At 38.8% G+C, this 26,775-nt stretch overlaps 1 protein-coding gene across 1 annotated transcript; it reads left to right on the forward strand.

Moving 5' to 3' along the window:
- The first annotated feature begins 2,920 nt into the window (after window positions 1-2,920).
- Window positions 2,921-26,197, forward strand: LOC139168384 (putative lysosomal acid lipase/cholesteryl ester hydrolase). The gene is made up of 9 exons (XM_070753963.1): window positions 2,921-3,022; window positions 4,586-4,703; window positions 9,568-9,766; window positions 10,555-10,664; window positions 11,452-11,588; window positions 12,175-12,321; window positions 13,084-13,155; window positions 24,953-25,018; window positions 25,967-26,197. The coding sequence occupies exons 1-9, from the start codon at window positions 2,921-2,923 to the stop codon at window positions 26,195-26,197; spliced, it is 1,182 nt and encodes a 393-aa protein (XP_070610064.1).
- Window positions 26,198-26,775: the final 578 nt, after the last annotated feature.

Raw genomic sequence — 26,775 nt, forward strand, 5'->3', positions numbered from 1 at the left:
ACAGACGGTGAGGCTCCCACCATATCCCTGATGAAGGTGAAGTCGTATCCCCAGCCAAGGTGAGGCTCGTGCTCTCACCAGATTGCCATCTCCGCTGAAGATCACCGCCAAATCTGAGGCAAGGCTACCACCAGATCCCCACCAGGTTCCCTGCTGAAGGCAAGGCTGCTGAGACAAGGCTGCCACTGGATCCTGCTGTGTTCCAGAGGCTACTGCCAGATTCCCACCAAATACAAGGCTACCACCAAATGGGAATAGTCCCTGAGGCAAGGCTACTACCAGATTCCTACTGAAGGCAAGGCTATCTATGCAAGGCTACCACCAGATCGCCTCTGAGTGCCCTGCCAAACCTAGGCTACAATCAGAATCTGCAAATGTTGCAACAATGATGCCTTCACATGTCTGCCCGACATGTGGCAGAACATTTCATTCCCTTATAGGCCTTATCAGCCACCAGTGGACACATCATGGACAGCCCACAACCTGTTAGATGTTAAGGTCCTCTTCAAACATGATGAACAAACATCATCACAATGACAAACTACTATTAAAACTAAACTTTTATGGCATTTCTGGATCCCTGCATAAGTAGATAGCTGCATTCCTGTCAAACAGGCAACAAATAGTCAAAGTAGGGAGTACCCTATCAAATCCTGCATCAGTTTAATAGTGGTGTCCCCCAAGGCAGTGTTTTAAGACTCACACTCTTTCTACTTTATATAAATGATCTTTGCAATCATATTATAAACAGCCGTGTCCTCTTCACTGATGATGTAAAACTATTTAACACCAACAACAATGCTGCTGCCCTACAAAGCAACCTTGACTATGTGTAAGAATGGTCAAACAATTGGCAACTCCAAATCTCAACCAACAAATGGACTGGCAACAAAAACCAGAACACAAATATGGATATGACCTCATAGACAAGGACCTTGGAATACTTATCTTAAATGATCTAAGACATTCACTTAATTAGCTGATTCACTTAACAATTTAAGGGATTTGCTTAGCAAAAGGTTGTAAAGTCAATCTCCTTGGTTAGCAATGGAACATTTGGTTCCAATTCTGGTTGTAAGTTGAAGATTACCGTATATATTCTAAATTTTCACCTTCTTTTAAAGTTAAAAATAGAAAACATTCTTCTGCCAAGAACCTAACTGTGCCCAGAACCTAACTGATCTAACTTTTATCAGTGCCAGGCTTTTATTGCTTGTAGTATTAATCTATTTATGTATCATGTTATTTTATTATTTATATTGTTTAATTAATTATTAAACAAGATGGGCAGCTACATAAAAGTTTTAAACAGAAAAAATAAATAAAATCTATACATCATCATCATCATCATTCTTTCCATCATAGTTAAGCAAAAGATTCATTAGAAGTTACAGAAATATCAAATAAATATATCATTGCTGATCAAATAGTTCAATTTTATATTCCTTCTTTTTGCTTTGACTTGTAAATTTTTCCTACGACACTGCAGGATTTAATCTTTCATTGATCTTAGAATTTAAAAAGGAGTCTTCAAAGCTTTTATCAACCTACTTTTAAAATTTCATAAAGAGGCACCATCCATGAGTTCTTTCCCAAGGTGTTTCATGTCCAAATCCCATAAAAAGTGAACATCCTTAAGCATAATGAGACATACAGATAATGAGAAGCCTCAGACAATTGTGTGGCGGTTTCTGTTTTCCTGGATTGTCTTTTGTTTCCCTGAGTCAGCCAACTGAAAACTTTTACTGGATATAGATTTTAACCTAAGGGTTTTCTTAGAAAATTTGTTCAGCTTATCTCTTACATCATCATTTATAATAACCTAAATTGTTACATTCACCAACTTACTTGTACTTAGCATATTCTGTTAAACTTTATGCAGCATCTCTTCAGTATTCAAGGTCTCCAGGACAATAAACTTAACAGGTAAGCATTAGACTTTTACTACTGAATTTAATTTTCTTGCAGTGACAGAACTGACCAATAATTCTAGCTGGGGATCATGGAGTTTGAGTCATTTAAAGAGTCAGGTTTCAGAATGATTATTATCCAATACTTTGAAAAAATAGAGCAGTCAAAACTCTGTTTTCCTACATGTATGCATTGAAATATGTGACACACCTCCCTCATTCTCATGTACCTTGTTTTTATTTTCAGTACATGACAATGAGGAAAGCATACCACATACTTCAATCCACACAGACATTTATAGTGTAGAAGAACAGGTTTTGTAGTTATCAAAACCAAGATCTTTTCTTTAATAATATTTTCTTGTTGCATCCCTGCATCCTTAATCACATGGACCATGTTGATTGGCTATTGCAGTGTTTCCCAACCTTGGCAACTTGAAGATATCTGGACTTCAACTCCCAGAATTCCCCAGCCAGCGAATGCGAGTCCAAATATCTTCAAGTTGCCAAGGTTGGGAAACACTGGGCTATTGCATAGAGTGGGCGCTCCTGTGCCTGCTATTGGCTGCTGTGCCTGATAGCACATGTATAAAAGAGATGTCAGAGCACGGCCGAGATGAATCATTTTCCGATGTTCCTATCATTCTGGTTGTTCTGCTTTACTGAATAAAGAGTTCGGCTTGACATGGCTTGCTGGTTTTCCTAATATTTAATACTTCTTAAATGACTTTAAATTATTTTTTGAATGTAAATAGGGTTTTTTTTAAAAAAAAGAATAGATTTTTTTTATTAGTATAATTATTATTCCTATAGTGAGAATGGTCAGCTATTCTCAGAACATAAATCTAGGAAATGCCAACTAATAAAAGTTGCCAAATTGTTTTAGTTGTGAAGACAATACAGTCAGGCCTTTGGGAAATATATTCTAATACCTATCAAAAATGATTCCTGAAGATTTTCAGGCATTAAAATTATAATCTTAAAATATAATTATTTTACTCACAGGTGGGATGTGGGTGCTTCTGGCATTGGTATGCTTAATCCAGAAGACTACAAATTCAGAATGCTCTTTCAACAGAAGACATTTGAATCCTGAAGGATTTATGAAAATCGTAAGTTGTTTACATCAATGTTTCCCAACCTTGGCAACTTGAAGATATTTGGACTTCAACTCCCAGAAGTCCCCAGACAGTGAATGCTGGCTGGGGACTTCTGGGAGTTGAAGTCCAGATATCTTCAAGTTGTCAAGGTTGGGAAACACTGGTTTACATAAAACAATAATATTTTTTTTGTGATTGTGTTCATTGCTTCAGTCCTTGACATACGAAGAGTATCTTAACTCATCACTTAGGAAGAACCTCTAAAGTAATTTAGAGAGATTCTGGTTAACCCAAGTTGTCCCAGAAATGCTTTTTCCAAAAGGCAACTGTCTTTTGGAAAACAAGTTTGTCTTGGTTGTTGTTTTTTTCTTATAGGAAATGAGAAAAAAAAAGTTTCAAAGAAAAAGTTAAGAAAGTCTATATCATCTTAGGATGGATGGATGTTTATCCTAGGCATGTTTAAATTCAGTTACTGTGGATTTACCAACTATGTCTGCTGGAAGTTTGTTCCAAGCATCTACTACTCTTTCAGTAAAATAATATTTTCTCATGTTGCTTCTGATCTTTCCCCCAACCAACCTCAGATTGTGCCCCCTTGTTCTTGTGTTCACTTTCCTATTAAAAGCACTTCTATCCTGAACCTTATTTAACCCTTTAACATATTTAAATGTTTTGATCATGACCCATGATAAATCCACAAAGATATATGGAGCAGAAGTACAGTCATACCTCGTCTTACGAACCTAATTGGTTCCAGGGGGAGGTTCGTAAGATGAAAGGTTTGTAAGACGAAACATTGTTTCCCATAGGAAACAATGTAAAGTCAATTATATCCGTGCAACCAAAAAAAAAAACCAGCACAAAAACGCTGCCGCCCGGCTGTCACCTTTTAAAACAGCCTGGGGGCTTCTCAGCGACCTCCCGAATGCCGAACGCCAAACCCGAACTTCTGGGTTCGGCATTTGGGAGGCCGCCGAGAAGCCCCCAGGCTGTTTTAAAAGGTGACAGCCGGGTGGCGGGGCTTCCCAGCAGCCTCCGAACACCGAACGCGGAAGTTCGGGTTTGGCGTTCGGCTTCGGGAGGCTGCTGGAAAGCCGCCCGGCTGTTTTAAATGGTGACAGCCGGGCTGGGGGGCTTCCCAGCAACCTCCCGAACCCCAAACTTTTGCCGAACTTCCAGGTTCGGGAGGTTGCTGGGGAGCCCCCCAGCCTGGCTGTCACCTTTTAAAACAGCCGGGTGGCTTTCCAGCAGCATCCCGAAACCGAACGCCAAACCCGAACTTCCGCATTCGGCGTTTGGAGGCTGCTGGGAAGCCCCGCCGCCCGGCTGTCACCTTTTAAAACAGCCGGGGGGCTTCCCAGCAGCCTCCCGAACGCTGAACCCGGAAATTCGGGTTTGGCGTTCGTAAGATGAAAAAAGTTCGTAAGAAGAGGCAAATTTTTTCTGAACCCCGGGTTCATATCTTGAGTTGTTCGTAAGACGAGGGGTTCGTATCTTGAGGTACCACTGTATATTTAACTTATTGAAAATAGCTGTTCACCTTAGATATTGAGTACAAATTTATTTCATTTACAGACTGAAATCATCCAATATTGGGGCTACCCCAGTGAAGAGTATCAAGTTCTGACTGATGATGGCTATTATCTTCAGTTAAACAGGATTCCTCATGGAAAACACTGTCCCCAGCATGAAGGTAAGTCTGAAATGTGGCATTTCCACATTCGATTACATATATATTCAAGTGGTCATTAATGCTGTTCTGCTCAAAAACACACCTTAAAGTTCTGTTCCCCAGTCTATTTGACCCGGACGGTAAATTGTTCATTTTTGGTACTTATATTTGGTCTTTTTTAAAGCTTTTTTTCACTTGGAAACAGGTTTGAACATTTCTGCACACAATGAAATGAAAACTGAAAGAAAAATAATAATGCTTATTGGTTTATTTTGCTGATAAAATGCGCCCCCCCGTTTTTGTGAATTTTTTTTCAATTTATAGATAGTTTTGCCTGCAAAATTCGTTCTATTTTACTAAAGTTGATGTGGGATTTGTAGCTTGAATATTTCTGAACATAATGATATGAAAATTGAACTGAAAATAAATGATGCTTATTGGTTTATTTTGCTCATAAAAGGCCCCCCATGCTTATACTCAAATAGGCTTATACTCGAGTAGGCTTATACTCGACTATAAGACCATATGATCTTATATTCAAAAATAAACCGGTAAGCATCAATTTTTTCAGTTCATTTATATTTTTCTTATGATCAGGAATGTTCAATTTTGTACATCAAACCTTTTGGGGGAAAATCCCTTGGAGATTTGTAGCCTAAAAAAAATATAAACTGACACAAAATGCTCAAAAATTGGGGGAGGGGTCTTTTTGATGAAAATAAACCAATAAGCATCAATATTTTCAGTTCAATTTTCATATCATTTTGTTCAGAAATGTTCAATCTAGTTTCCCAGTGAAAAAAGTTTTCAAAAAGACAAAATTTAAGTACCTAAAAGAATTTCTTTTTCAGGTCAAATAGACCCAGGAACAGTACAAGTGTAGGTAAAATTTTGCCCAGAAAAAAGTTAGCCCCCACACCCCAAAAAATATTTTTATGATGATCAGCAATGTTAAATTTAGTAAATCAATGCCTAAGATATTAAAAATATTTCTGATTTAGATCCTAAATTTTTTTTAAGTGAAAATGGTTTCAAGAATTTTTTTTGGGGGGGGGGGGGGGGCGTGAGGCCTTATTTCTGATAAAAGCCCCCAATAAGCATCATTTTTTCAGTTCATTTATAGTTCTCCTATGTTCAGAAATGTTCAAACTACCAATCCCACACCAAATTTAGTAAAATTGAACACATTTTGCAGGCTAAACTATCTATAAATTGAAAAAAAGTTCATAAAAAGGGGGGGTGCCTTTTATGATCAAAATAAACCAATAAGTATTATTTTTTTTCCATTCAATTTTCCTATCATGGTGTGCAGAAATGTTCAGACTACTTTCCAAGTGAAAAAAGTTTTCAAATTGACCAAACATAAGTACCTCAAATGAAGAATTTTCCAGCCGGGTGAGGGCGACCCGGGAACAGAACTTTAGGCCTATTTTTTTAAGCAAGAAAGAAGCCCCCCCCCCCCCCCCCAAAAAAAATTATGATAGCGAGAACCCCTGAAATGTTGCAAAGTCATGAAATTTCAAGTTTCAGATATCCAGGGAAACCTTTTTACAGGGTCTCAAATTTTGATTTCGGGTCTCACAGACCCGAACAGAACACCAGGGTTAAAAACTCAATCTGCCTTTGAGGGGTGGGTTCCAATGACCATCCCCGCTGGTTTGCATTGTGACATTTTGCACATGCGCGCTCAAGCAATTTGACTTCTGTGCATGTTCAGAAGGTGGATTCAGCCCAAAACACAGCTATGGAACTGACTAGCTGTGCTTTAGGCAAAGAAATAAAGGTCAGTTTTAACGGGGTGGGTGGGTGGGGAGGCTTTTTTTCAAAGCACAGAACAAGGAGAAGCCATCCAAACAAAGGAAAATCAGAAAAAGAGATGGCAGCAGAAATGGATGGGCACAGACAGAGCCAGATCCTTGACTCCAAAATTACATAATCAGCAGGCTGCTAATATTTGGAACCCACCCCTGGGGCAGTGGAAGAGTGCAAAGCTATTTCTGTTTTCAACTTTGGAAAATAGCTTCTTTTTAAGCCATAGATATTTAGCTTGAATATTATATTACCATTCTACAATGTGCAGGTGTTAGCAGTATATTATGATTGGTGGTTCATTCCAATATTCCTTTGAACTTGTGGAACCAAAGCAATGATAGGTTTCTTCATAATGAGAGCTTTGCCTTTGGTGATCTGGATACAAGCACCTTCTGGCTCTTACAGGTGGAGCACCTGTGGCTGGATTCAGGAGATAGTTAAGGTGTCAGGCCCAAAGTAATATGTGAAGTTTCTCTAAGGGAAAATTATGCCATTTGCCTTGTCATGAAAGAAACATGGCAATCTGTCTTCTAAAGGGAATAATCCTTATTCCAGCTGTACTTGAGAACTTTCACTTAATCTCCAACCTTACACTGATCTCCAACATTAGGAAAAGATTTTGAGAAAACGTTCCCATTATAGAGGAATCCAGGGGAAGTAATATCTTCATTACTCTGAATCTTGGTCATGAAACAGAAACCGCATTGTCCATTCTAATTGAGATGGTAGACAAAGTATAAACATGATTGTGACATCCCTGAACTATGGTATGTTCCTAAACTAGCATCAAGAGCTGGGAGTAATAAGCATTACTATGTGGTTATCCATAAATAATTCCCACCTGAAAGTGTAGTCCCTATTAGTAATAATGAAGGGAGACTAGTCAAGCCTTGATTGATTGCTCCAGTAGGCAATATTGCAAGACTTAGAGTTAGTGAAGTTTTGAAATGGTACTGGAGGCTTCAAGGGACTAGATAGCAATAGCATTAGCACTTAGACTTATATACACAGTGCTTTACAACCTTTTCTAAGCAGTTTTCAGAGACAGCATATTACCCCAAAAATTTGAGTCCTCATTTTACCCACCTCAGAAGGATGGAAGACTGAGTCAATCTTGGGCTAAAACAAGCTCATAAAATCCTGCTGACAATTAGAATTGCTACTTTATGGGGATCCATTAACTTTGATCCTGGTCTTGATAAGGTCAGGCTCACCCCCAAAGAGCTGGTCCATGACTTGTGCATCTTCCTAGTTCTACTTTACATTGCTGGAAAGAAAAACCAGGTCAAGAGTCCCCTTCAAGCATCAACCACCAGAGCAATTACAGCGCTCCATGGACCAGGGCACCTTTGTGACAGGAACCATGTGCACCTGACAAACTGAATACTATATGGTGTAAATTGGGTTCCCCCTAAGGTCAGCTTGGAAGCTACAGCTGGTGAATCATATGATAGCCAGACTGCTTCTGTAAAGATGATACTGATGATGCATGGGTTACCACAATTATTTTGGCTCCAGGAATGATTTTAGGGAATTATGTAATTTATAGCTCCATCAAACCTCTTATGTTATTATATATTTAATATTCTCAATTTTTATCCAATGTATTACTATTATTACTATTACTATTACTATTACTATTACTATTACTATTACTATTATTAATTTGACTTGTATGCCACCCCTCTCCATGGACTCAGTCCCATCTGTCCCCCCGATTTATTTCAGTTCATTAGTTTACAGATATTATGAAACAAATATCAGTGATGGATTAGGGTAGCATAATTAAGATTTTGCAGATATCTGGATTTGAAGGGCAAACCACGGCTGACAGTTTGTGTAGCAATATATAGCCCCTATTCAGAATACATTACACTAACTACATGTTTTCCAAGGTTCTTGTAGTTGGCCCATAATAATTTGGCATTTGATTTATGGGGCTCTCAACAAATGTGCAAGGATCCAAGTTATATTTTGACCTTTTAATGCAGGTCTCTACAAAATTGTAATGTAAATGTTTGTTTGTTTGTTTGTTTATTTATTTGTTTGTTTGTTTATTTGTTTATTTGTTTATTTGTTTATTTATTTATTTATTTATTTATTTATTTGTTTGTTTGTTTGTTTGTTTGTTTGTTTGTTTGTTTGTTTGTTTGTTTGTTTATTTATTTATTTATTTATTTATTTATTTATTTATTTATTTATTTATTTATTTATTTATTTATTTATTTATTTATTTATTTATTTATTTATTTATTTATTTATTTATTTATTTATTTATTTATTTATTTATTTATTTATTTATTTATTTATTTATTTATTTATTTATTTATTTATTTATTTATTTATTTATTTATTTATAGAGTTGAAAGGGACCTTGCAAGTCATCAAGTCCAACCTCCTGCTCAAGCAGGAAACCTTACACCACCCCACCAGATGGCAGTCCAATTTTCTTTTGAATGTGTCAAGTGATGGGACATTCACAACCTCTGCCAGCAGGCTGGTTGATCACTCTCACCATCAGGAAGTTCTTCCTTATTTCCAGGTTGAATCTCTCCTTGGTCAGTTTCCATCCGTTGCTCCTGGTCTGGCCTTCTGGTGCCATGGATAATAGTGTGACCCCCTCCTCTTTGTGGCAACCCCTCAAATATCTGTATGCTGCCATCATGCCCCCTTGGCCTCCTTTTGGATAAGCTATCAATGCCCAGTTCCATCAACCTCTCTTCATATGTCTTGGTTTATCATTTTAGTTGCTCTTTTCTGTACTTTCTCTAGAGTTCCAATGTTCTTTTTGTAATGGGGTGACCAAAATTGAATGCAGTACTCTAGGTGTGGTCTGACTAGGGCATTATAGAGTGGTATTAATACCTCCTTAGTCTTGGAGTGTATCTCCCTGTTGATGCAGCTTAAGATTGTTTTGGTTTTTTTAGCCGCTGCTGTACATTGCTGGCTCATATTTTGTGTGTTGCTGGAAAGGCATTTAAACAAGGCAGAATGTATTTCCTCGATTAATACACTGTTTCTGGAAGAGCCTTGTATTTATAGATAACATACAATAAATCATGTATTCTTGCAGGACCCAGACCAATTGTTTTATTGGGACATGGCTTTCTGTGGGAAGGGAGATGTTGGATCGCAAATCTTCCTAGCAACAGCCTGGGATTTTTCCTAGCAGATGCTGGCTATGATGTCTGGATAATAAATTTTAGAGGGACCACTTGGTCTAGAAAGCACAAAGAGTTTTCAATTTACCAGCAAAAATTCTGGAATTTCAGGTAAATTTTAAGGAAAATTGATAATGAAAACATTCGGTCAATTCTACAAATTTATTGTTTTAGGTTCAATGTAAATTAAGAATGAACATTTGCATTTTATATTAGCCAAGTTTAAAATAGATACATTAAGCATTTACTTAAAAAGCAATGTCACAAAATAGAAATACATAAAAATAACATGTTATTTTGTTTAACCGTGATATATTTTTATTCTAGTTTGCTTCATTAAAAAGCTTTTGGTTGCCTTGGCAAAAATGTGAATTTTGAAGACAGAAAGTAGGGAGGAAAAAAAAGATTTGTAAATTTTAATCTGTTTATTTTTCATGGGTTACTGAAGCTTCTGAATTTAAATGTAAAGTTAGAGGAAGATTCTTTGACCAAGATATCTAGAATATGGGAACATATTACACATATTTCTTATATATGGCCATCTTATGATGACTAAGATTCTGGGGAATCCAGAGCATGATACCATGGTTTTCGAGACTGAAGGATGCCAATGTAATGCATGATTACTAATTAATGTCCTGGAATGAGTCATATACCACAAAAAAGTAGGCTTAAAGGAAAAAAAAGGTGTAGTATAGTGTAGCATAGCATAGTACAGTACAATCCAAAGAGTGCAGTACAGAACAGTGCAATAATATGAATTCCTTAAGAGCCTCCAGACCAAGGCCCCATTAAATTACTATTACCAATTCCATTACCAGGCCCAACACTAAGGTCCAAGGATAGTAAGAAGCAAATAAAGTTACAGTTTTGTATTTTTATGTATTTTTGTGTTGTAGTTTTCATGAAATGGCAATTTATGATATCCCAGCAACAATAAACTTCATTCTACATAAAACAAAACAAGACTCTTTACATTATGTTGGACATTCCCAAGGAGGAGGAATAGGTAAGTTAAGACACAGTTTTGGTATCATTTTATAATCAAACAGTTTTTTCTATCTACCGGCAGTAGTGAAATTTTTTAGTAGTTCGGAGAATAGGTAAATACCACCTCTGACTGGTCCCACCCCCATATATTTGCCTCCAGAGTCCCAGCCGATCAGGAGGAAATGGGGATTTTGCATTAACCTGGAGTAGGGAGGGAATGGAGATTTTTCTATATCCTTCACCTGCCACACCCACCAAGCCATGCTCACAAAGCTACACCATGCCCACAAAGCCACACCCACAGAACTGGTAGTAATTTTTTTTGAATCCCACTACTGCTATGGATGTAGAATTGGTAGAATGAATTGTGAGGCCTTCTAACCAATAAAGGGCATATTCAACAATATTTCATTAAATTGATTGACAGTTCATGTCTTTTAAGTGTTTCTCCCCACTATCAAGTACATTAGGTAGAGGCATTAACTGACAATGGGAACAAATTTTAGATAAAAAGGACCGATAGAAGCAGTGAAATTCTTTAAGATTCAAGTGGGAAACATAGCAGAGTTTGTGTTTTGTTGGAACACAGAAACAATTATTTTTCTTTTTTCATAAAAAAGAATTCTCCCCAGGCTGAGAATTAATAAATAAAACCTTCCAACACTAGAAATATAAAAATTGTGGGGTTTAATTTGTATGTGGGGAGAAAGAGATTTTCTCAAAAAGAGGGATAAGATTCAGGCCATCCCTAAAAGTACATAGAGGAATCATGCAATCCTGATATTTTAATCCTTCCTTTTTTGCAGGTTTCGTGGCTTTTGCGAACCTGCCCTGCCTCACTGATAAAGTGAAGCTCTTTATAAGCCTTACACCTGCTTACTCCTTGAAAGGCGTTAGTGGGACACTTGGTATAATTGGAAGAATTCCAGACCGACTCAGAGAAGTAGGAATTTACCTATTCAGGTGTTCTACCTGTATGCTATAGAGTCTAAACCCAGCTATAGGGGGCTAATGCATGTTTTTAACACTTAAACCTTATAAGAAGAATAGAATAGAATAGAATAGAAACTTTATTTTCACTTTGAATGTACACTAATCAGCATTAAATTATTAAATTAAATTAATAAAAAAATAAAAAATAAAGAATCTTCAGAGTACTATCAGATATGGGATAAATTTTATGACTGAATAGAGGCAAGAGGTAGAAATTTGAGAAAGTAATATTATGAATATTAATAATGTAAATATTGAAAATAAAGATGTATATAACTATAGTGATGGATAAAAATACAAATAAGAAAATGTAAAAAGACATTTAGACATTTAACTTTTTGGTTATACTATTTTATCACAGCTATCGTATTATTACTATTGCTATTAGTTTGTATGTTAATATTTACTATTAACTTCTTTTTTATTTCCTTTTGTCTGTAAGTACAGTAATACTCTGACAAAACACTTGTTTTCAAAATATTTATATATTTTTTTTTAAATTATAAAAAATATTGATGGGTCATTTTATTTTGCAGCTTATATGGGGCACTAAAGAATTTTCCATTTTTAGTGAGAAAGTTAAAACCAATTTGATTTATGCATGCAGCTACCCAGGAATTGACCGACTGTGCCTACAAAATATTTTCCTTGCAGGAGGGTTTAACCAAAAAAATCTAAATGTAGTAAGTAAGCTCTATTTTTATTTATACTTTCTATAAAGAAGGTACTTTTAGCCAAATGAAGTACAAAAATTTAGTTTTGTAACAGAATTGTCAGTCTGGAATATCTAACCTGATTCAGTTGTCTCAGCCATTAATATTCAATTTTAATTCCAATTTGACTTCTGTGGATCTCACTCCATGTTTAGGAGGTTCCTAAGGGGAAGGTGTGCATGTATGCCTATCGTCATAGACATACTGGTATGCCTATCATCCCTATCAGATTAGATTTTCTTATTTTGTTTGTTGAAATTTGTAATTTCTGTTTGACAAATATTTTTTTTAAAAAATGGCCTGAAGCAGATTCAGGCATTTTATAACTTTCCTGCTACTAGTCATTGCAACTTCCATTCTATATATTAAAATTTTGAGAAAGTAGAATGATGTAATTGGTTCTCTCCAGCCAATCAGATTGAGATAAATTTAGTGAACTGGCCCCTAGTTCACCATTACAAATTCAAGGAAAAATTATTATAAACATTTGGGGAGACATTTTTAAAGGCATATAATAAGAAATTACTTACCGGTATTCACATATTGTCCCAATAGTGTTTTCCTATTGTCTGTGGTTGTGTGCAATTTATTTTTAAAAATTGAAGTATGGGAGGAAACAGTTATTTCCCCAATTTCCTTGTATCTTAACAATATAAGTACATAACAATAAGTAATCTTTTCATATACTGTATTCCCTCAGGATAAAAATGTAGATTATTTTTGATTTTTCAGAGTCGGGCAGATGTGTATGCCGGGATCAATCCTGATTTTACATCAGTAAAAAACATCAATCATTGGAGTCAGGTAGAGCATGGTTTAAGTTTATTTTCAAGGCAAATCGAAATGGATGTCAAAGTGTTATACTTATATAATTGGTTTGTATGAGTATAAAATGCATGTTAAATAGGGTTACTTGTTTGTTTATTGGTCATGTAGTTTTAACATTTTTTACTTGCTTACATTTTTTAATAAAATGTTTTTTGATAGAGAGTCCCCCCCCGCCCACTTACCACATTGTGGGGTTCCTTAGTCAAGAAACATGGTATCTAAGAGTCCTTCTCCTTCCAAACCTAATAATAAATTGTTTGATATTTGATTTTAAAAATAAAATAAAATCAATATTATACAACAACCGCTTCATTACCATTAAAGTGTTTTTTTTACTGTTAGTGCTTTATAAATAATTTTTGCACAAAACAATGATTTATATACCAATATCAAGGAACTCTCTCTCATCTTTACCAAATAGAGAGGACACTAAGAGGGGACTCTGGCAAGTTACTGTATTTTATACTGTTACTATGTACTGTATTAGCTGTACAGCCAAAAAAGTGAAATCATAGTTAGTATTACATGGCAGTAATTAAAATGTACTAAAAAGGTAGAAATCTATATGCTATTGTACTGTACACAGTTAAGTTATAAAACTAACTCTTTCATACTTAAGTTTAACTTGAAAGCATACTTTTGTTTTTGTATTGTTTCTTCTGGTTATTTTAAAATGTTTTATTGCTTTTGTTTTTATTGTAAAACTGCTTAGACAAATCATGGGCAGATAAATTGGATAAATAAATGTGATAAAATCTAAGATATGTGGACATGTATGGGTCCATGTTGTTATTTTTATCATAAAGGTAATTTTCCAAAATCTAGGAGGAATTAATTTCCAACAATCCTTCATTATGTTCTGCCGTTCTCTATGGTATGAGTCTCCCGAAAATTCAAGGGTAAAAATTTCAGACACCCACCCACTTGAAAGTTCAAAACAATGTTCTTTATCACGAAATTCAAAAGAAACAAAGCACCCTTTTTGTATTGCAAAAAGTACTAGTCCCAAAACAACCTTGTAGGCTGTACAATCCCCTTAATCAGTCCTAAGTACTTAGCTAGCAGCTATGAAGAAACATCACAGCCCTCCTTCTTCCACGAAGTGACACACACACACTTTGCTATTTATATCAGCAGCTCTAATTACTGGAGCCCAACCCACACACAGGTGGCCTCTCTTATCTCCTGTAATATTTCTTCAGCTGGTCTCTTCTATGCATAATTCTGCGCATGCGTGGGTCTAACACTTCCTCGTCCGAATCGACCGAAGATAATGGAGACTGGCTTCCTGGGCTGTGTGCCAAGCCCCCCTCTTCCAAGTCATCACCACCTTATTCTTCGTCCGAGGAAACTGCACTATCTGACTCTGTCGGCAATGTTGATGTTTCCCCTGCATCCACCTACACATTCCTTGGGGCAGGAGCTGGGCCAGAGCCAACCACAACACATTCACTATACTTCATTTCCATGTAAATGTCTGTTCAGCACCAATCTAAGATATTTTTTATCTCAAGTTTTATTTTTTATTTAAGATTTCACATTACATTTGGGTTAGTTCCTTTTATTAGTTGTACATATTTGACATTTTAAAATTTATTCAATATGCTATTACTTTACATACTTAGCAAAATAAAAAATAATAAAATAGTAAATATTATTTTTCACTTATTTTCTTTATAATATTCCAGATAAAAAATATTGTACATATATATATATATATCACATTAATATTTCTTTTTTAAAAAAGTATTTTTATTGATTATCATAAAAGGACGAACAGGACAGACATACAATTGTCCCGCTCGTAGTAGAAGTCTTTCTAATACAGAAAAGAAAAACACTAGAATTTGTAAAATCAATACAATATTTTAGGTAAGAAAAGAAGTTTTTTTTAAATGTAATTTAACCTTTCTTAATAATAATAAAAAAGGAAGTAAAAAAAAGAAAAAATCCAATTAATATACATTTTTCTTTGTATTCCATTCATTTAACCATTTTTTATTCAACTATACATACGGTAAATCTTTTCCGAAATATTATAAAAATCAGATTCTTCTTTATTTTTTAACCGCCTCGTCATCATATCCATTTCTGCGCATTCTATCATTTTCCTTATTACTTCATAAACTATCCTTGCCGCTGTCAAAATGTGGGTTATTAGATAAAAAATATCCTTTTTATAATTTTGGTTTTTTTATACCTAACAAGAAAAATTCTGGAGTTTTCTTAATCTCATGTAGCATAATTTCTTTTATCCATCTTTCTATTCTATTCCAATATAATTTAGCTTTGTGGCACTGATGATAATAGGAACCTATTTCTTGTTTACCTTTCCAACAGTTTGGGGATATATTTGGGAACATCTTAGCAATTCTATTGGGTGGCAAGTGCCACCTATAAAACATCTTAATCTGGTTTTCTTTCAATGAAACTCGTTATTTTCCAATTATATGTCCAAACCTTTTCCCAGGTTTCCAAAATCAATTTCTTTTCCTATATTTTTACACCAACTTATCATATTGTCTTTTAATGTCTGATCTATATTTTTATTACTTATCATGTATTTATATGCTTTCCCTATTAGTTTTTTCTGATTAGTAATTAACAAATTCCCTAAATAATTTTTACTCTTCCTGAATGTATATGTTTTGATATCTTTTTGATACCTAGACTGGATCTGTACATATTGCCACCAATCAATTATTATTACCTCTTCTTGCAATTTTTGTCGTGATTTTAATTTCATTTGTTCATCTATTAATTCTTTATATTTCGTTATCTTCCTTTCTTGGATTAGGTTAGGGTGACAAACTGCTTCTATTGGAGAAATCCACTCAGGGATAATTAAAAATGGATCTTTCTGTCCTTCCAAACCTCTAATAGGGATTTTCTCATTGTGTGTTTTTTAAAGTAAGAATGTGTTTTATCTTTATCATACCAGATAAATGCGTGCCAGCCCAGCATAAGATCATAGCCTTCCAAGTTTAGTAATCTTCTATTTTCTAGGGTTATCCAATCTTTAATCCAAGATAGGGCTGCAGCCTGATAATATAACTTCCAATTTGGTAAAGCAAAGCCTCCTCTTTCTTTAATATCTTCTAATGCACTTACTTTTATTCTTGTCTTTTTCCCTTGCCATACAACTTTCTTAACTATCTTTGTTAATTCTTTAAAAAAGTTCCCTCCTGGGTTTATGGGTATCACCTGGAATAAAAATAATACTTTTGGTAGGATATTCATCTTGATTGTTGAAATTCTCCCTAAGAAGGATAGTTGTAAGTTATTTCATATTTCTAAATCTTTTTTTTAATTTTGCCAATAAGTTTCAAATAATTGTCATTTTTTAAAGAAATTGTTTATACAGTGATCCAACTTCCTAAATATTTCACTTTCTTAACTATCTTCATATCGGTCACTTGTTCTAATTGTCTTATTTGTGTTTCTGTCATATTTTTAGTTAATAGTTGTGTCTTATTTCTATTACTTTTTAAACCTGCAATTTTACCATATTCTTCTATTATTTCTATTAAATTTGGTATTGATATTATGGGATTTTCAATTATAAAAGCCACATCATCAGCAAAGGCTTGTACTTTATAAATTTCTTTTCCAATGTTTAACCCTTTAATTTTATTATTTGCCCTTATCTTGATCAACAAAACTTCCAAGGTTAATATAAACAATAGAGGTGAGTGAGGGCACCCTGTCTCACCCCTTTAAAAATCTAAAAATTTTCAAGTTGTTCATTGTTTAGTATAATTTTTGCTGTTTGATTTGAATATATTGCATCTATTACATTAACAAATTTTGTTCCAAATCTCATTTTATTTAATTGCATTTTAATAACTGTCCAATCTACATTATCAAAGGCTTTTTTGCATTTAGAAATACTAATGACATCTGTCTTCCTGGATGTTGTTCATAAAATTCTAGCATATTAATGATCGTTCTTAAATTGTTTTTTATTTGTCTACCTGGTAGAAAGCCATTTTGATCTTCATGTATTATTTCACTTAAAATCTTTTTAAGTCTTAGTGCGTAAATAGAAGTAAAAATTTTATAATAAACATTTAATAGGGATATTGGTCTATAATTTTGTATCTTATCTTTATCTGTACCTGTTTTATGTATTAGACTTATTAGTGCTTCTGACCCTGATTTAGGGATTTTATCATCCATTATAATCCAATTAAAGATTTCCAACATATTTGTCATTACTACATTACTTTCTATTTTATACCATTCTGCCAGAATGGCATCTGGATCTATAGCTTTATTGTTCTTTTGGTTTTTTAAGATTGTCTGTAGTTCAGCCATAGTAAATTGACTATTTAGGCTCATCTGTTGTTCTTTGGATAATAAAGGTAAAGCCGAGGAATTCATATACAGTGATCCCCCGATCATTGCGAGGGTTCCGTTCCAGGACCCCCCGCAATGAGCGGGTTTTCACGAAGTAGCGCTGCGGAAGTAAAAACACCATCTGCGCATGTGCAGATGGTGTTTTTACTTCCGCCGCAGCAGCGAGGCTTCTCCGCTGACTCCTGGCGAACTTCCCCGCTTTAGGAGTCAGCGGAGAAGCAGCGCACCTGTTTTAAAACGATCGGAGCCGGCCTGGGGGGGCTTTCCAGCAACCCCCGAGCCCGGGTTGGGGGCTCGGGGGTTGCTGAAAAGCCCCCCCAGGCCGGCTCCGATCGTTTTATAACAGGTGCGCAGCTTCTCCGCTGACTCCTAAAGCGGGGAAGTTCGCCAGGAGTCAGCGGAGAAGCCGCGGGCGTGTTTTAAAACGTCGCAGCCAGCCTGGGGGCCTCGGGGGCAAGCCCCCGAGCCCCCCAGGCCGGCTGCGACGTTTTAAAACACCCGCACCGCTTTGCAGCTATCTCCTGAAGCCGAACACGGAAGTTAGCGTTCGGCTTCAGGAGACAGCTGCGAAGCGGCGCGCGTGTTTTAAAACGTCGCAGCCGGCCTGGGGGGGCTTTCCAGCAACCCCCGAGCCCGGGTTGGGGGCTCGGGGGTTGCTGGAAAGCCCCCCCAGGCCGGCTCCGATCGTTTTAAAACAGGCGCGCGGCTTCTCCACTGACTCCTGGCGAACTTCCCGGGCGAAGGGCGAAGGGCGGGCGAGCGGCGAAGGGCGGGCAAACGGCGAGTGGCCGGGCGAAGGGCGGGCGGGCGAGCAGCGAAGGGCGGGTGGCCGGGCGAACGGCGGGCGAGCGGGTGCTGGGGGGGCTTCGCCCTCCCGCCAGCAAGAGGGGGAAGACCCAGGGAAGCCACCCAGCAGCTGATCTGCCCGGCGCCATCTACGCATGCGTGCCCATAGAAAAAAGGGCACGCATGCGCAGATGGTGTTTTGACTTCCGGGTTGAAAAATCGCAAATTAGCCTGTTCGCAATGGTCGGGAACGCAATAACCGGGGGATCACTGTATTGGAAAATTTCTTCTTCTTTTATTATTTTTTTCTTATAAAGCTCCTTATAAAATTCCTCCACTATTTTTGATTTTTCCTCAGTTTTAAATTTTATTTTTCCTTTATCATCTACCAATTTCTTTATTACTTTTGATTGTCTATGTTTTCTTAGTTTAAATGCAAGCCATCGTCCTGGTTTATTTGCATGTTCAAAGTATTCCTGTCTGGCTTTTTTTCGGCTATTTGTTCTTGTTCTATAAGCTTTATCCTTTTATTTTTTGGTCATCTGAATTATGTTGTGACACTACTTCTAATTCCTTTAATTCTTTTTCTAATTGTTCATATTGTTTCTTTTTTTCTTTGTTTTTCCTCACAGTATAAGAAATCGTTAGGCCCCTAATATATGCATTTGCAGTGTCCCATAAGTTTTGTAAAGATGTTTCTGAGTTTTTATTATTTTTTTAAAAAAAATCTAATTCTTTTTCTATCCATTCCTTCTACTGTGGGTCTCTTATAATGTTTCTATTCATCTGCCATTTGATTTGTTTTCTATGTCTTTTCCAATATATAACTAAGGGATTGTGGTCCGCCCATGTGTTAATGTCTATCTCTATTTCTTTAATTTGTTCTGTAATTGTACTTCGAGGCCCAGGCCATATCTATTCTTGTCCAAATTTTATGAGGATTTGAGTAGTAGGTATATTGTCTAGTTAGGGGATGTCGCTCCCGCCAGATGTCATTTAATAATAATTCCGATCTCATTTTCTGAAAAGTTGTGGGTAATATTGTTTTCTTTTTCTTGTCTTTCTTTTTCCCTGAATGATCCAGTACAGTAATCTGTTTGAAATTGCTTTAAAATCGCCTATTATAATCATGTTCTCAATAGCTAATTCATTTATCTTTTAATGTAATTGTTTATAAAATTCTGCTTGACTATCATTCGGTGCATAAATGGAGACAATAATGAGAGGTTTTGGATCTATATTCACTTGTACAATTAAAGTTCTACCCTCCTGAACAGTATATAGTTGTTTGGAGTTTATTGAATTCTCTCTATATATTGCAATACCTCTCTTTTTTTGATCTGATAGACTAGTAAAAATATTCCCTAATTTTGAATTACATAACAATTTTCTATTAGTTTTTTTAATATGAAATTCTTTTAATATAATTATCTGTGCTTTTTTTGTTCATTCTCTTTCAAAGTCTGTTGTATTTCTGCTACTTTGTTGTCTAGTTCTTTCATCCTTTCCTTCATTTCACCTGTGTCTGCTTTCAGATCGCCCATTTCCACTTTTAAATCTTCTAAACGGTCCAATTTAATCTTCTTCCAGCTCATTGATTCGTAATAAATTTAAAGCGAATATAAGGTGCAAATTTCAAATTTCAAAAAGCCAATTAATCCATTACAGCTCAGTCTTTTATTTTTATTAGTGTATTTTCTGTTCCAATGTATCTATTCTTTCCTTTTTAACTTTTATATAAATTTAAGTTCTGTTTGTTTTCAAAAAAGATGATCCTTCCACAAACAAAAAGAAGTCCAGGAACAATAGCTGCTTCCAATTCTCTTTTCCCTTTTCCTTTAGAACTTAAATTTGTGATTCTTAATTCACCATTCTTCATCTGCCCTCATCCCCTAGATTTCTCTTCAGGAATGGGAAATCAACCATAAAAGATGATATTTCTTTCTATTTTTACGATTTATGCTTGAGAGAAAAAAAAGTTCTGGCTGCTTGTTCCCTTTTGCCCAAGGATATTTATTTATTTATTATTTATTATTTGGATTTGTATGCTGCCCCTCTCCGAAAACTCGGGGCGGCTCACAACAAGTGAAAAGACAATCCAATACATAATCCAGTTAATTAAAATATTATAAATTTAAGAAAAACCCCTATACTAACATACACACACACACACAAGCATACCATATATAAATTCAACGTGCCCAGGGGAAGATGTTTAGTTTCCCCATGCCTGACGGCAAAGGTGGGTTTTGAGGAGTTTACGGAAGGCAGGAAGAGTAGGGGCAGTTCTGATCTCCGGGGGGAGTTGGTTCCAGAGAGTCGGTGCCGCCACAGAGAAGGCTCTCCCCCTGGGGCCCGCCAACCGACATTGTTTAGTTGACGGGACCCGGAGGAGGCCCACTCTGTGGGACCTAATCGGTCGCTGGGATTCGTGCGACAGAAGGCGGTCTCGGAGATATTCTGGTCCAGTGCCATGAAGGGCTTTAAAGGTCATAACCAACACTTTGAATTGTGACCGGAAACTGATCGGCAGCCAATGCAGACTGCGGAGTGATGGTGAAACATGGGCATACCTGGGTAGGCCCATGACTGCTCTCGCAGCTGCATTCTGCACGATCTGAAGTTTCCGAACACTTTTCAAAGGTAGCCCCATGTAGAGAGCATTACAGTAGTCGAACCTCGAGGTGATGAGGGCATGAGTGACTGTGAGCAATGAGTCCCGGTCCAGATAGGGCCGCAACTGGTGCACCAGGCGGACCTGGGCAAACGCCCCCCTCGCCACAGCTGAAAGATGGTTCTCTAATGTGAGCTGTGGATCGAGGAGGACGCCCAAGTTGCGGACCCTCTCTGAGGGGGTCAGTAATTCCCCCCCCAGGGTAATGGATGGACAGATGGGATTGTCCTTGGGAGGCAAAACCCACAGCCACTCCGTCTTATCCGGGTTGAGCTTGAGTCTGTTGACACCCATCCAGGCCCCAACAGCCTCCAGGCACCGGCACATCACTTCCACCGCTTCGTTGACTGGGCATGGGGTGGAGATGTAAAGCTGGGTATCATCGGCATATTGATGATACCTCACCCCATGTCCTTGGATGATCTCACCCAGCGGTTTCATGTAGATGTTAAATAGCAAGGGGGAGAGGACCGACCCCTGAGGTACTCCACAAGGGAGAGACCTCGGAGTCGACCTCTGACCCCCACTAACACCGACTGCGACCGGCCAGAGAGGTAGGAGGAGAACCACTGAAGCACAGTGCCTCCCACCCCCAACCCCTCCAACCGGTGCAGAAGGATACCATGGTCGATGGTATCGAAAGCCGCTGAGAGATCGAGGAGCACCAGGACAGAGGATAAACCCCTGTCCCGGGCCCGCCAGAGATCATCCATCAACGCGACCAAAGCGGTTTCCGTGCTGTAACCGGGCCTGAAGCCCGACTGCTGGGGACCTAGATAATCGGCTTCTTCCAAGGACCGCTGGAGCTGGAGTGCCACCACCTTCTCGACAACCTTCCCCATGAAGGGAAGGTTGGAGACTGGACGATAGTTGTTGAGTATGGCTGGGTCCAGGGAAGGCTTCTTGAGGAGGGGGCGCACAAGCGCTTCTTTATAGAGTGATGGAAAACTCCCCTCCCCAAGGAAGCGTTGGTAATCTCCTGGGCCCAGCTCCGTGTCACCTCCCTGCTGGCCGAGACCAACCAGGAGGGACACGGGTCCAGTAAACAGGTGGCGGAACTCACAGCTCCAATGGCCTTGTCCACTTCATCAGGTGTCACCAGATCAAACTCTTCCCAGACAGGTGGACAAGTACGTGCCCCAGTCACCTCGACTGACTCATTGTCAGTCGACTCTGTTTTACAATTGGAGTCGAGGTCAGCCCGGATCTGAGCGACTTTATCAGCGAAAAACGTGTTAAACTCCTCGGCACTACTCTGCAAGGGCTCCCCAACTCCCCCCTGGTTAAGAAGGGAGCGGGTCACCCTAAACAGAGCGGCCGGGCGGGATTCCGCTGATGCAATCAAGGAGGCATGGTACGCGCATCTTGCCGCCTTGAGCGCCACTTTGTAAGTCTTAATATGAGCTCTTACAAGTGTTTGATCAGATTCAGACCTGCTCTTCCTCCATCGCTTCTCTAGACGTCTCTTTTGGCGTTTCAACTCCCAGAGCTCCTCGTTGAACCATGGGGCTCTACGGGGTCTAGCGCCATGGAGAGGTCGCAAAGGCGCAATCCGGTCGAGAGCCTCCGCAGCAGCCGTATTCCAGGCCTCCGCAAGAGACTCCGCCGAACTGTGGATGAGTGCCTCTGGAATAACCCCAAGCGCCGTCTGAAAGCCCTCTGGGTCCATCAGGCGTCTGGGGCGGAACATCTTCATTGGTTCCGCCTCCCTGCAGGGAAGGATTGGAGCCAGGAAGTCAAGCCGTAGTAGAAAATGGTCTGACCATGACAAAGGCACTGCTTCTAAGCCCCTTAGTCTCAGACCATTGCTCAATTGCTCGGAAAGGAATACCATGTCAGGTGCGTGCCCCCCCTCATGAGTCGGACCCCGTACCACTTGAGTCAGGTCCATGGCTGTCATGGTGGCCATGAACTCCTGTGCCAACCCAGAGGTTTCGCCGAGTGATGGCAGATTGAAGTCCCCCAAGACAATAAGTCTGGGGAACTCCACCGCCAACCCGGCTACCTCCTCGAGTAGCACAGGCAGGGCTTTTGACACGCAGCTGGGAGGCAGGTACGTGAGAAATAAGCCCACCTGAACCCCTAAGTCCAACTTCATCAAGAGTGACTCGCAACCCGCAATTTCCGGAGCAATGAGTCCACGTAGGCAAAGGCTCTCCCTGGCTATAATAGCCACTCCTCCCCCCCTTCCCTGGGGTCGAGGTTGGTGCCATATCTGAAACCCAGCCACTCCTCCCCCCCTTCCCTGGGGTCGAGGTTGGTGCCATATCTGAAACCCAGCTCTCTGAAACTCAGAGAGAGGAACACCTCCCTCTGGGCCCAGCCAGGTTTCAGTAATACATGCCAGGTCGGCCTCCTCATCCAGGATCAGATCCCGGATGAGGAGAGCTTTATTGACCACCGACCTGGCATTAAGCAGCAGCAACCTGAGTCCAGGGCCAGAGTTACACTCATCACCAGTACCCAAGATTGGGCTCACAGAGCCGGAACAAGGGACCGTTATTAAGCAACGGTCCCTCGTTCACCTGGAACGGCTAGCTCTGTGGCCCCCGCCATATCTGCCTCTCCCCAGCAACACTGAAATATTCCGACCCTCTGCCACCCCAGAGATCGGTGTCCCTCCCTCCCCTGTCTCCCGGGCGTCAGGTGGGCCAAAACTGTCTTTCGCACTACTGTCAATCAACTCATCCATACCATATCCCCCCCACCCCCCACCCCCCCAATCATACCAATCATTCCATTCATACCCACAAGTATATGTACCCCAGTCACCCATTATATAAAACCCCAATTATGTTAAAAAAGCAATTAAATTGATAGCAGTATAAAAATAGCAATTAAGAACGATATTAATATTAAAAACACTATTAAAACTGACTAAAAATAACAATAAAAATACAAACATAGGTAATAATGAATAATTCAATTCGATTAGGAAATACGGTCAGCAGCAACTAATAAAAGTGCTAAGTTCTCAAAGTGCCAAGTTTCCCAAAGTGTCAAGTTTTTCAAAGTGCCAAGTTTTTCAAAGTGCCAAGTTCCTCAAAAGTGCCAATTTTCTCAAAGTGCCAAGTTCTCAGGGGCAGAGGTTATTCAAAAGTCAAGGATCATTCAGCATCTCTCTCCCTCCCCCCCCAGACTAGGGAGGGGGGCATCCATGTCTGTAAAACTCTCCCACCATCAGACCTTGATCTACCAGTCCTCCTCCCTTGGTCTCCTTTCAATCTCCTCTCTCCTATCGCAATGGTCGGTCCTCCGTCCGCCAGGTCTCCTCCAGCGCCGAGCGCACCCACCACACAGCTGCTCGGCGTCTTGGTCTGCCTGGCTGTCAAGTTCGCTCGCTCCACAGCGGCCGCCATCTTCCGAGCCCCAGCTGATCGAGGCTCCCAGCTCTTAACTCTCCCACGGCAAAACCAAGGAGAGGACGCACACACAGGAACCGGACAAACTTTTCCTTACTTCTCTTGTCCGCCTTTAATTTAAAAAATAATTTCTTTTAACTTTAAAAGTTGTGGAATCCAAGAATTTAATATTGTAACTTTCTTATTTTCTTCTCTTTTGTTCTTCTCTATCAGTCTTATTTTTGTTGACTTCTTCTAATCGTCTCTCCCTTCCTCTGGTGCGGTCGTGCTGCTGTGGCCGTGTCCTTGGCGAAAACCAAGACATGGTTCTTCCTTCCCCAAAGCTGCGGGGCAATCCCTTCCCTCCGGAGCTTTGCCGTTGGCTCCTTGGGATCCAGGAGACCCCCTGTTCTTTGATCAGACCATCCAAGCCCGATCAGATCGCAAAACGGCGATCTTTGGGGGGGGGGGAAAGGGAGTGTCGGGGACAGAGCCCTGTCCCGGATTTCCCACTGCAGTTCCGTTCCAAACCGGAAGTCACATTAATATTTCTTAACAGTAAGAATTTATGATTAATTTTTAAATTGTAGATAATAGTTTCATTTCCTTTTAGATTATACTTTCTGGGGAATTCAAACGTTATGACTATGGTGATAAGAACAAGGAAATATACAACACGGTAAGAAAAAGTATGATTTTTTTAAAATTCTAGTGAAATACTAGTGGTAAATGCTAAAATGGTAATGGTGGCTGCTTCAGAAGTAAAGGAGACGAAAGCAAAGCCATAGGAACAATCTCTGAACAAAAAAAAATGTGATAGTAAGCACACATTTAGATGTTCACTTTCTCTAAACACCTGAAATTAAGACAGTATCATCTGGCTGCAAGACCATAGAACAGTGATAGCAAACCTTTTTTCCCTCAGGTGTCAAAAGAGTGTGCATGCCTGCAATAGCATGCATGAATGTGCCCACACCCCTAATACTATGCTTTTCCCCCATGCATGCTTACACAACTGCCCCTCCCCCCACGCTTCCCCACACACAAGCACACATACTTCACTGAAGCCTCCGGAACCTATGGATGGTGAAAAATGGGTCAAATGGGCCTACCGAAAGTTAGTTTCTGAACTTTCAAGAGGCCTATTGTGCCATTTTTCGCCTTCCCCAAGCTTCAGTAGGCTCTCCTGAAGCCTGGAGAAGGCAAAAATGGCCTCCCCACGCCCTGAGGAAGAACTAGTTCAACTGGCCAGTGTGAACATGTGTCCTGGAGCTGACATAGGGCAACACCTCATGTGCCTGCAGATATGGTTTTGTGTGCCACCTGTGGCACCCGTGCCAGAGGTTTGCCCTCACAGCCATAGAAGGAGGAGATGGAAAGGTATCATAAGTTAATACCATTTTTTATCAAAGTTATTAGTGATATCCTCTTGAAATTGCTGTCCTCTTGCTTTCTGGTGCCACACTTTAACAATTAGACACCTACTCATCATAACTTTTCTATGATTGAAAGATAATTCTGACAGTTGACTTTAATCAGCTGTCAACATTCCATGAATCCATCAGACAACTTCTCTGCACAGTGGGTGATTCTCAAATCACATTCTTCTTTTTTTCTTCATCCATAGACAACACCTCCATTTTATAAAATAGAAGACGTTCATGTACCAGTAGCCGTATGGAGTGGAGGAAAAGATATTGCTACAAAAAGAAGAAATATTGAATCATTGATTACTCGAATCACTTATTTAGTTTTCTATAAAGATATTCCTGACTGGCAACATTTTGATCCTATCTTGGGTTTGGATGGCGTACAACGCTGTTATCCCGATATTCTTGAACTGATGCAGAAGCATTAGTATCAGTATTGGAATCTCTGGAGAAAACAATATTTCAGCCGCTTGCCTGTTTCTTGAAATCTTAGCATGTAGCTTTCTAAATGAAATGAGATTATTAAAAAGCAAATTATGCATACCCTTTAATAATTTCATGTTTTCTATTTTTTCTCTAGTTTACTACTTTTATACTTGTTTAGATCATTACTTTACTTGATTGCTTATTTTACAGAAATTCATGTAAATCAAAGTTTCTTGAGTAGATTAGCTGATATATTTTATTAATGTGATCCATGTATATGTAGATAGTTGTTCCACAGTGTCTGTTTTTCTTTCTGTTGTACTCAATATGGGTGAACAAAAAGTTTTGTTGTAGCAAAATAGTTTTACAGACTACACAGGTACACAAGTACAAAAGAAAAAGGTCTGTCACAGTGTCTTGGTTTTTAGCCTGATGCTTTACTCACTATTGCAAACTTGTTCTCATACATGAATTGATGCAGGCATTTATTGGGTTATGGCTGTTTTAGTAATGCCTGTTTGAATATTGTTTTCACTTACCGTAATTCCATTACATTCAGAATAACTACTAATTTAAAATT

This window comes from Erythrolamprus reginae, chromosome 5 (genome assembly GCF_031021105.1).
Source record: "Erythrolamprus reginae isolate rEryReg1 chromosome 5, rEryReg1.hap1, whole genome shotgun sequence".
In the NCBI taxonomy this organism is placed as follows: domain Eukaryota; kingdom Metazoa; phylum Chordata; class Lepidosauria; order Squamata; family Dipsadidae; genus Erythrolamprus; species Erythrolamprus reginae.

What these genes read in the sequence shown, in the direction of transcription:
- LOC139168384 (XM_070753963.1), top strand. Translation starts at nt 2,921, where the DNA reads ATGTGGGTGCTTCTGGCATTGGTATGCTTAATCCAGAAGACTACAAAT. An exon ending in ACACTGTCCCCAGCATGAAG is followed by an intron (nt 4,704 to 9,567) that starts GTAAGTCTGAAA and finishes GTATTCTTGCAG; the next exon opens with GACCCAGACCAATTGTTTTA. An exon ending in ACCAAAAAAATCTAAATGTA is followed by an intron (nt 12,322 to 13,083) that starts GTAAGTAAGCTC and finishes TTGATTTTTCAG; the next exon opens with AGTCGGGCAGATGTGTATGC.